The sequence below is a fragment of the Tasmannia lanceolata genome, unplaced genomic scaffold (assembly GCF_043159265.1).
Source record: "Tasmannia lanceolata isolate RefF3 unplaced genomic scaffold, GAP_Taslan_0.1 ptg000002l, whole genome shotgun sequence".
In the NCBI taxonomy this organism is placed as follows: domain Eukaryota; kingdom Viridiplantae; phylum Streptophyta; class Magnoliopsida; order Canellales; family Winteraceae; genus Tasmannia; species Tasmannia lanceolata.
The window spans coordinates 32477369-32488955 of NW_027518679.1; the positions used below are offsets into that span (position 1 = coordinate 32477369).

Genomic DNA, 11587 nt, shown 5'->3' on the forward strand with positions numbered 1-11587 from the left:
GTAGCTACGACTTTTAAGACCACAAGGACTCGGGAGGACTTCATAGTGATATTGGAAAAAGCACCAATGCCTAATGAAAAATGAGAAAGTAACCACCTGTTTTAGGCGAACTATGACGTCTCCCTATGCAACCATTTCTCAGTTATAATAATACATGAATTTTCTGTCACTTCACTTTCCTCCCCCACTTGTTGATTACTTTCCAGTAGTTGAAATTCCAAAACCCTAAGGAATGACTCAAAAAACACTTCTCAAAGATCACAAGGGTATTTCTCATTTTCCTTTCTAGAGTCCTTTTGAATTAGAGAAGCATGAAATGAAGAAGTTGCATGTAAAGCTGCTTTCTAAGAAGGAATGCACATATACCTTATAAGAAAGGAATTACTGATCCTTCCTCACTAGAATGATCCATAAAAATACACTTTCTTATTCCCAAACTTCAGAATATTACTGAACAACAACAACAACAAGTAAAGCAACAACTGTATATAAGAAAATTATGATAAAATCGATCTGCCTAAGATGGCAGGCTATTGAATTGAAAAATGGAACGAATAAGGAACGAGAAAAGAAGGATTAATCACTCAAATATCCGTGTTGATCAACAGGGATTGCCTCATTGGCCATAAGATACGACTTAGAATGTCACACAAAACTAATAGTTTGGCAACGTCCCACTGTGAAAGAATCAGTTCCTCTTTCTCACCTCGAATCACGATCCCAAAGAAGCTTCCGAGTAAGCGCCGGTGGGGCAAGTCCAGGAATATCTCGAATGTCCTTGTTATTAGGGTTCACAAGCTGAATATTGAAATTCAATACAAGTAAGTATTTACACAAGCTTAAAATATAAACATGAAAGTCCGAATTGAATTGAAGGTAAAATAAATAGCAAGTTATCAAAGTGGGCAATCACAATTGTCAAGAAACTATGGCTTACAGTAGAAAATTTTCAAATTACAGATGCAGGGTTGGTGTGTGTTAAATAGAGGAAAGACACTCAGCAGAAGATTTAGAGGACATAGAGCAGTGGTTGCACAAAGATGGAATAGAAGAAAATGGATGTTGAACAGTAATCAATGGAAGAAAAGAATAAAAAAAACAATCTTCATTTTCATGAGGGCCGTCATAGAGTGGTGCAAACAAGCCACATTAATGGTCGCAGAATGTTGGTTGTTGCAAAAGGTAATATGATTTATTGAGTGGATATAAGTAAAGGATGAAATTGACAATGAAAAGGCAAACTCTCATGATGAGTATATGGGGTTGTCAAAGGGAAGATAATGTGTTATTTCAACTAAGTAGGAGGCTAAATTTGAGAAAAGGAAAATCAGAGTGGTTATTGATTAAACATTAGAGAATCCATAAGTCCGTTGTGATAAAGGAAAATGTTTTTAATGGATGATGTCAGCCATTCACTTTAAAGGCATCTGTTATTTAAACATAATAATATAACAGATATTTTGGATCCTTTAACTAAAATCAGCTATAATCTGGAAATTTTCTAAAATGCAGATTTGTAACTTATTCTATTGAATTCAACAGATCCAAGGCAATTTCCTAATTTCTTCCAGAAGAAACCACAATAAAATGGTCAACTAATAAATAAGGGCATTCTGGTGGACACAAAATAAATTTATTGGTCACATTGCAACAGATGAATCAGGACAATGCATGGTTAATTTTGGAAAAAGTTGAGGATAATTTAGAAAGAGTCCTTATTTTTCAATTAAAAAAAAGGGGGGGGGGGGGGGGGGGGGGGATTTGCTAGTCAATTTCGCAGAAAGCCATTTCGCGACTGTCTTTTGCACGAGAGAACAGCCACATAGGTTCACTTTTTGGCAGATTTTGTCTTACTCATTTAATTCTCCTGAGGAGGCTGTTCTTTCGTGCAAAAGTCAGCTGCGAAATTGCCTAGCAAATCCCAAAAAAAATAAAAAAGAAGCCACAGGAGTATTGTTCTAGTTGAGTCCATGCAACAGCAGTAGCAGATGCAGGTAAAACATGGTATTATCATATACCAACTACAATGGAAAGAAACGGAAATAAAATAAAAACAACGGCAAGTATATTCCACCTTCACAATGATGATTGCGATCACTCCCATGACAATTAGGAAGAGCAAGGCCATAATACACCGATCAGTTGCAACCTAAAAGAACGTAAATATTTAAATAACACAATGAGAGAGAGAGAGAGAGAGAGAGAGAGAGAGAGAGAGAGAGAGAATTCAAGATGAAGAAAAAAAAAATAAGAGCGGGATATTTGAGAAAGCTGACCTGTCTTCCAATTTCTTTAACCAGTTGGGAAGCCTTCTTGATTGAGAAGTGTATTGAATCCAACTCATTAACAATCCTACTCATTTGTTCTGTCTGAAATAAGTGAACTGCATTAATTTGAATATCATATATAAAAGGAAAAAAATAGAAAGGTAAGGCATGTCTGAAATAGAGATGAGCCAAAAAAGTAGAACTCCCTAATCTTATCAGATCACATACCTGCGCCTTGAGAGCAGCTGCCGTTTCTGCTCCAACATTGACAGTGTCCTCAACAACCTATAAATCATGGTAATTAATAGAAATGACAACCTATAAACCATGGTAATAAATAGAAATGATGGGCCAATAAACCATGGTAATAAATAGAAATGACAACCTATGAACCACAGAAATAAATAGAAATACGTTGCCAATGAAAACCAAAAAACTAAGATGAGATTTAGCAGTTAAACAATAAAACACTGGAATAGATGGGAACCTTTATTATATGTTGGCTCATAGAAGAAAAAGAAGAAGACAAAAGTGAGCTGAACCAAACAGCACAAAAGCTTTTCAAGAAAGGGTGGAAACGAAATCAAAAGTTCTGGAGAAAATTTTCCAAAAATTTTCTTGGCAGCCAAACACACTTAACAGTAATTTCCAAAAGAAGAAACAAAGTACTGAAAGAAACTCCATAGTTTACAGTTGATAGATCCTTCAACCAAGATTTTTTTGGTAAGTAATCCTTCAACCAGGATTAATGAATGTGATTTTTAGTAAAGATAAAAAAAGAATTGAGTTTGAACAATCATCAGGCCTCAAACAGTGACAATTGTAGTAATCTTTGGGAGTGGAGTGAACCTTTTTTGACCGCTCAATAGCTTGATCAGTTTCATCCATCATCCGGTTTCCACCATCAACTAACTGTTGATTGTTCATAGCTGCACAACTTATAGATTTGCTTAAGCAATTATGGATAGGAAGCATGGCATTAAGATCTCACAAGTTAAATGTAATCGCAGTTAATGAGCCAGACCTTGTCCAAGTCAAGATGAAATATTATCTAATAACTCAAAATTGAGAAAAGATAATTTATTTGCAATTCAGAACAGCAATCTCATGAAGACCCAAACTTTTATGAAATCTATCAGATAAAAAGAAATAAGAAATCTGCATGGACACAAGAGCACCAAAACTATATGGCATTTCTTTTACATAATTTGGATATGTATATAGAATTATCGGCATACTTCTATAGTTCTATACATTCATTATATTGCAGATATTGTTAGCCATTCTATTGCAGATATTCATTCTATTGTACATATATCTCTCCACTGGATCAATCTTAGCCATTGAAGAACTTATATGCTATTCTGCACTGGCCCTGACATTAGGCTTCCCCCCTTGGATTTGCAACTAGCTTCCAATGTAATTCGATCAATCTTTTCCAACTCAACAAATTTAATTATAGTAAGTGATGTAAACTTTCACAATGGTTAGAATGCCATGTAACATTTAGGATTTTTTGTATAATCGCAATGAAATGCCATGGGCTTTAGCATCTCAAGGTTGATAACCATTAAGATTTGAAGCATATAAGGGATCTATCATAGAGGGGTAGATTGAAGTTCTGGATCACACACAAAATTTTCAGTGATCTCAACAATATGAAACCCCAACTGATGGAAATAGCATTAAAAATAAATTCATAGAGAGGGGAAAAGTGCCACTGCAGATCCTAACAAAAGAATGCTATATGCTTACTTGAAGCTAGCAGAACATTCTCCTCACCAAACCCCTCTCCACCACCAGGCCCATCAAAGAGATCAACCCGCTTGGTTTCAAGACTACTTGCATATCTGAAATGCCATCCACAAGAACAAAATGAAGCAAAATTCTCGTGAAAGCTAAAGCATTAAATAATGATTGAAGAAAAAAAATGATTAGGAAATGACCGCCATGGCTTAAACAAATAAAAATGGCAAAATGGATACTAGCAACTACAGTAAACATATTGCTGATAAGGACAGGTGATAGAAATTATTTCCAAAATAAGAACGAAGAAGATTTCAAAGGATTTCTCACTTCCAATTGCCCCTTGTATTTCTAGTAAAGTTTCACTATTCTCGAGAGAGAGAGAGAGAGAGAGAGAGAGAGAGAGAGAGAGAGAGAGAGAGAGAGAGAGGAGGGTCTCATTATAAATGTTTAATATTCTAAATTAAACAAATGGATGCTTACATGAATGTCAGAATATGCATAAGCCCCCATCATGTGTTATAGAGATAGAAATGTGTTGCATGGATTCTTTGCCCCCCTATGCCGAATCCGTGTCGACAATTCGCCACACGCAAATCGGACATGGATTCACGTGGGACACACCTGGATTCTTGGCGTAGCCGTGTCCCTCACGAATCTTGTTTTTTTGGGCGAATCCGATTCATCATTGTCTCTTTTAAAATGTGAATCCTCTATAGTTTCCCTTTGAATATGTTTCCTTCTTAACCTTTTTTTTATATGAAAGCACAACCCGAACTCTTTTAATAAAAACCCTACCGCATCGACCTTTGAAAATCGACTCCCCTTCCTTCTTGTTTGACTCTCTTAATAAAAACTCAAACGCCTCAACCCTTCATCCTCAAATTTTTCATAAATATATATATACATGTATATATAATTTTAATTTTTAAAAATTTCTTTTATTTAAAAATTACCGAATCCGAATCCTACTTTTGTGGTGGGTTTGCCGAATCCGATACCTCGAATCCGTGTCGGATTCCGACACGCTAATCCGAATCCATGCAACATAGGGTAGTTGTAATAAATAGTCATTAACTCACTGTTTTTTGAGAGCAACATAGGAATTCAGTTCTTTAATCTGCAAAACCATGACACCATAATTCAGTTGGAGTGGTTAAGTAGGCAATAATGAATACAAACTAAGCTTAATAATAAAAGAATGCCACGGCTGATAAACACTAAAAAAAATAAAGGAGTAGAAAGAACCATGGACTGTTTTTTCTCATTGAGCATCCTGTTGGTGTCTGGGGCATTTCTACCCTCCTCTTCCTTAACTTCTCTATCAAACTCTTTGATAAGTCTGTAAAGAAAAGAAAACAAATAGCAGAGTTTTCCTTAGATGTTGTCCTTTGTTTATAGTACAGCATGCTCTATGTGTCGCTTGCTCAAGAAATTATACTGTCATGAAATCAAGGACGAAAAATCAGGAAAGCATCATATATTCACCGTATAACGATACATGAAAAATAGCATGGATGCCCTCAGCTTATTGTTTACATTAAAAAATTTGTCCCAATTACTGTCATGAAATCAAGGATGAAAATTACCATCAGGAAAGCATCATAGATTCACCATATAATAATACACGAAAAATATCGTCAGATGCCCTCAACTTATTGTTGACATTAAAAATTTTATCCCACAACAGTGATACCATGCTTGGCTTAATAACCAGAGGCGACTATCACTGTTAGTGCACACTTTGACTTGCCATTTGCTGACCAAGGGTAGTAGTCATTGGGCAGACTATTCAACCTGGAACATGAAAATTCAAAGAAAAGTTGAATTCTTCAAGAAACAATCACCCAGGGGATGATGCCGACTCAATAAGGTCTACATAGCGTCAGAGCCTGACTACGCTTGGAATTGAAAATAGAGGTGTACAATAATTATGCAACTCAAACCATACAGCTTATTGCAACACCCGGACTCTTGCCATAACGTTGACAGCAATCAGTTATTGATGTCTTGTGAGAGCAGGCTGCCTAAGGCAATACCCGGACACTGCTAAGCGATTCCTTAGGATTTTAAGTCAAGGAGAACAGGCTCCCTAAGGCAATTACCTTCTAGACATGGCTTAAAGCCGTTATGCAAGACTCCCTGTAATATAACATATTGAGAGCAGTGACAGTTTATGACACCTTACTGATGCACGGCCTTTCTAATGTCCTGTGGATTTGTTCATTGGATGATCGTCCCACCAGTACATTTTGGATCATCATAGACATGTTGTAAGGTGTAACACTATCCAGGTGTAGCCACATACAGATAAACAGAGATGAGTAATGACTGCAACTTCTTCCCTTTGAGCCATCAGCCCGCAGTGCCATAGAATCACCAGATGTATGACACGTGTTGTTTATGGAAAACGTACTACCAAGTGCACCCCCATAGCACAAGTGTTTCTAACTACAACCTTTGAACATGGGAATGTGTTTCACTTAGCATACAAACATCAAATTAGTAGTAACATTCAGGTAGCTAATTTAAATCCCTAGAATCTGGAAGCCTGACATTTGCAACTAGATTAGTAGTAAAGATTTATAGAGAGGAAAATATAACTAGCAGGAGATTAATCTGGAATCCTACCATCCTGCCATTCTCAAACTAAATTAGTTGTAAGAGATTAGCAAAGAAAATTTTGTTTAACAAATTGTAGTTTCACGAACATGTGCAAAACCACCTGCGCGCGCACGAGAGAGAGAGAGAGAGAGAGAGAGAGAGAGAGAGAGAGAGAGAGAGAGAGAGAGAGAGAGAGAGAGAGATTCTTATACCTCTTACATTCCCGCATCTTTCCAGTAAGTTCCTCCAGTTGTCTGCTCTGCCTATTTGAGTCTTTAATCTTCTCCAGTTTCTGGAATCCATTTCTGTAACCAAACACATCACATAACTGTTCATAAATCCTTATATAATGTCAGAGCCCCATTAAGTGCTAATGAAGCAACCCAAAACTCGAGAAGCAAAAGGAACCAAAATGACCAAAATTTAAATAACTGGTGGTTTTCTAGTAACCTCTGATATCAAAAGGCACATCTACATCAAAAAATAAATTATACAGCTCAAAGGATAGAACTTCTAGGCTGCCGCCAGGACCAGTGACATGAATATAATATAAACAAATGACTTGGTATACTACATGCAGTGTCGTCTTTCGTGACTTCTGCACCAAATGTTACGCAACAAACTGTGGATGCAAATAGATCTAAAGGTCTTGTATTTCCACAAAGAATTGGTTATGATTTCCATATCAAATATTTCCATTCAAAAGAATCAAAATATCATGCCTCGATGGGTCGCGCCTGCTGCTGGAATCTTAACTTCGACGGAAGCTCGATGGGAAATCCAGGTCCGGCTGGGATCGGCGGAGTGTTACGAGATTCAAGCGGGAATACGATCATGACATTCTCCGGCAACGGCGGGGGTGTGCGACTCAAATGAAGCGGAGGCTAGGGCATTACTGCTTGGCCTTCGGTGCTTTATGGGACATAATCTTGGGCCTCTTATTGTGGAGGGTGACTCATCAAATGTTATTTCTTGGGCTTCCAATCGCTGTGTGGGACCATGGAGATTAGCAAACTTAATCGATGAGATACGGGATTTAATTTACGCTATTGGGCCTATTTTAAGGCACTGGCATCGGTCTGCGAACTCAGTGGCGGACTTATTGGCCAACGAGGGTGTGGGACTATTGGATACGATTGTGCATTTCTGTGATCGTAGGGGGGATGGTGGGGTATCTATGGAATGATGTATTAGACAAATGGATGTATGTATATCACCGGGACATCTTGTCCCTAGTGTTCTGTTCACCCTTTTATTGAATTAGAATTGTTATCTTTCAAAAAATAAAAAGAATCAAAATATCATATCCATACCAAACATATCTTCAATCTTAAGGAAAGATGATTATATAAACTTTTGGACGAGATATATATACTTTTACACGAGATATTCAAAATCCTTACGATAAAGCTCGAAAGATGTCACTGATTTGTCCATCAATGTTGGCAAGCTCGTCACTGACTGCAGACAAATCCATCTTACAAATTGGAGCACCCTAAGCAACGTATTTAGGCACAGGAATAGGAACTCAGTTCTTTAATCTGCAAAACCAAGACACCATAATTCAGCTTGAAACTAAATACATAATAATGAATATGAAATAAGCTTATTACAATGTTTTCAACCATTAAGAAAAAAGAATGCCACAGCTCAGAAATAGTCAAAAACTTGAGTATAATGGAACCATTGAATGTTTTTCCTCATTGAGCTATCTTTTGGTCTCTGGAGCACTACTCCTCTTTCTTTTTCTTAAATCTAGGGAACTCTAAGAAATTCGTAAAGAAAAGCAGAGATCCTTTATTTAGAGTTTGGAATACTGCCTGCAAATAAAAGAAAATAAATACCGGAGTTTTTCTTATATGGTCTCCTTTATTTAGAGTATAGAATACTGTATGTAGCTTGTTTAAGAAATTACTATCATGCAATGAATGGATGAAAATGACCCTCAGGAAATCATCATAGACTGAACATATAACGATAAACGAAAATTAAGCAAATGGCAATTATAAAAACTCAAAGTAAGATGCCCTCAATATATTGTTGACACCAAAAGTTTGATGCCACACAATGATGCCATGTCTGCTTCAGAACAAGGAACAGCTATCGATAATTGTCACCTGTCATTTGACAATGAAGGGTGGTCATTTGGGCAGAGTATGCAACTTCGGTTGTGAACATACAACAATCTATACAACACCGTACTAGTTGTGAAGGATGAACACCAGGACTCCTTCCAGAGTGTCGAGATTGATCAGTAAATGTTGTCTGGTGAGAGTACAATGTAAAAGTGAAAGATCCACACACAAATAGCAAAATGTAAAAGTGAAAAGTGATCTAATCAATCTCAGACGCTCAAACCTCTGCTGTGAACGGATCTATTTCAACCCCAGACGAATTGAAAGCAGCTTAAATTAATGCACAAAAAGCTATTTCCTGGTCAAATCATTCCCCTGTTAGATGAGATCAAACTATGTAAAAAAAAACACATAAAATCGATCCGAATAGATGCTTTGATACATGAAAGGACAGAAAACAAAAGATCCACACACAAATAGCAAAATGTAGAAGTGGAAATGAGTAAATTCTAGTAATCTCTCTCGATCTTAGACACTTAAACCTCTAACTTACACGGATCTATTTAATCCCTAACCGAATTGAAAGCAGCTTAAATTAATGCTAAAAAAATGTCGGAAAAAAGAAAAAAAATACATCAAAAGGTCCGAACAGAGGCTTTTGATACATCGATCGAAAGATCAATAAAGAGACGGACATTAATCTATGCACATTGTCGTCTTTTGTTTTGATCGGAAAAGAAACAGAAAATATGCCCTAGGAAACCTCATTCAAGCAGAAAAGGAGATTGAGGGAGAGGAAAAATTACAGATTCTTGAGGTAAATTGAAGATCATAAAGATCAAGAGAAAAATTAACAGAAAATGTACCGATTTTTCCTTCAGAAGTTTCTGGAAGCACGGGATCGATACGAGAGAGAGAGAGAGAGAGGACGAAGGATCTTCAAATGAAAGGGACAGAGCCTAAAAAACCTTAAAATTGGAGAAGGGAGATGAGTTTGTCACCCCCACTTTAGGATTATGCGCCATCCCTTGTAACGTGTAATGTAGGCAGACTTTAACACTTTTTGGGGAGGCGTATAAGCCTAAAGTAGGGGTGAAAAAGATCGTGAAATGAAAGAGGGATCCAGCCTAAAAAAACCCTTAAAATTGGAGAAACCAAAGCTTCTAAGGAAGGCTTTAAGTGCCAACCTGTCTCCGCCACGTGTACAATGGTACCTTAATAACTTTTTTTGTAAACTAGAATACCCCTGATTTATGATGAAATTTCAAATGTGTAATCCTAAACTTAGAACCGGTGATTTACTAGGCAATTTCGCGGAAAGCCATTTCGCGGCTGAATTTTCCATGAGTCTGTTAAAAGTGAGCCGTACGGCTGTTCTCTTATTACCTTTGTAGCCTTCCTTGAAAAGGTGTTTTTTATTCCTCCACTTTTCTCCTTGGATTGATTTTATTTTCCGTTTTCTTTCAGCTTTTTGACTCCACACTGTTTGGTAAAAGTTGAGAACAATGCGTATGAAAATTTTTTGTTGGGAAATTCTTTCCATGGAAAATGAAATTTTCAGCCTTGTGTAAATTAGGCCGTTTGGATGAATGGAAAATATTTGTTAGAAAATTATTTCCCAAGAAAAAGAAATTTTCAGCAATGGGTGAACTCATTATTTATATAATATTTTTTTCCGAAAAATACATGATTTCTATAATCCCGGATTGTAAAACCCTGGATTTTATAAGCTAAATAAAATCCAAGTTTTAATAGGGCTGCAACTCGAGCCGGGTTTTACCCGACCCGCATCAACCCGACCCGAAAATAGCCTGGGTTGGGTTCAAGTTTCATGGGTTTCGGGTCGAGCCGGGTTGAGCATTCAAAAGCCCGCATGAATCTCGGGTCGAGCCGGGTTTGAAGGGGCCCGATCCGACCCGACCCGAGTTACATAAGTTTTAGTATGTACATTTTTTTCTATTGTTAGTTAAAAGTTAAAAGTGAAAACCCACACACCCACTGTTATTGTATGTGAGTGTAATTTCTGCTTCTATGAGTTGAGTTGATTCAAGTGTTTGATTCAGCATTGTTTGATTGTAATTACAACATTGTTTAATTACAGCATTGTTTGATGCAAGTGTAATGTGAGTGTAATTACATCATTGTTTGATTCAAGTGTAATGTGAGTGTAATTTCTGCTTCTATGAGTTGAGTTGCCTTGCCAAACAAGAATTTTCCTTAAAAAATTGCATCAACGTGAGAAAACCCGACCCGACCCGACCCGAGATTTATCATGGGTATGGCCGGGTTTGGGAATCGTGGGTTTTTCGAAAAAAAACCCGACCCGAGATATTTCTCGGGTAGGGTTGGGTTCTCCAAAATCCGACCCGAGTTGCAGCCCTAAGTTTTAGCTTGAACTATCCAGGATTTTACAATCCTAGATTATAAAATCCATGTATCCAAACGGTGTAAAATGTTTTCCCTATCTTCAAGGAAAATGAAAAGCAACAAGACCCTAAAAACATTTTTCATGAAGATTCAAACACCCCCTTAAGACTTATCTAGAGTAGAGATGATAGCCTAGCTGAGTAGCTGGGATATCAATTTCACGGGAATGGTTTAGTACTGCATAGTATGGTTTAGTACTGCATGGTGTGTACCACTTTTAATTCATCTGAACCCTCCATTTGATTTGTACGATTGGATATGCAAAACCACATGCGTATAAGTTGACGGTTCAGATCAACTAAAAGTGGGGAGCCAATATGTGTGCCTCATTGTGTTACGATGAAGTAAGGGTGCAACTTGGGTCGAGTTCAACCCAAACCCGACGGGTCCAACCTTATTTTCACTTGCGTTGGGTTGGGTTGGGTTGAGGCCTTGGCAACCCGACCTCCTTCGTCTAATTGTATCTTA

At 37.3% G+C, this 11587-nt stretch overlaps 1 protein-coding gene across 2 annotated transcripts; it reads right to left on the reverse strand.

Moving 5' to 3' along the window:
• Window positions 1–248: 248 nt before the first annotated feature.
• On the reverse strand, window positions 249–9704 carry LOC143870055 (putative plant SNARE 11). Of its 2 annotated transcripts, none has more exons than XM_077376566.1 (14): window positions 9559–9704; window positions 8976–9067; window positions 8735–8882; window positions 8021–8158; window positions 6830–6922; window positions 5262–5355; window positions 5096–5133; window positions 4023–4117; window positions 3117–3196; window positions 2496–2552; window positions 2277–2369; window positions 2075–2149; window positions 707–798; window positions 249–450 (listed from the first exon to the last, which is right to left on the reverse strand). In XM_077376566.1, exons 4-14 carry the CDS (start codon window positions 8092–8094, stop codon window positions 399–401), a joined length of 843 nt encoding a protein of 280 aa, XP_077232681.1. In that variant the 5' UTR covers window positions 8095–8158; window positions 8735–8882; window positions 8976–9067; window positions 9559–9704; the 3' UTR covers window positions 249–398. The 2 variants fall into 2 exon arrangements, with proteins under 2 accessions (XP_077232681.1, XP_077232685.1); XM_077376570.1 differs by having other exon boundaries at window positions 8976–9050; window positions 9559–9676.
• Between the last annotated feature and the right edge of the window lie 1883 nt (window positions 9705–11587).

Bases quoted from the DNA above. Each gene is read 5' to 3' on its own strand.
- LOC143870055 (XM_077376566.1), bottom strand. From the start codon at position 8,094: ATGGATTTGTCTGCAGTCAGTGACGAGCTTGCCAACATTGATGGACAA. The intron at 4,118-5,095 runs GTGAGTTAATGA...ATGGCATTTCAG, and splicing joins TATGTTGCTCTCAAAAAACA to ATATGCAAGTAGTCTTGAAA. The intron at 2,553-3,116 runs GTTCACTCCACT...CATGATTTATAG, and splicing joins CTATTGAGCGGTCAAAAAAG to GTTGTTGAGGACACTGTCAA.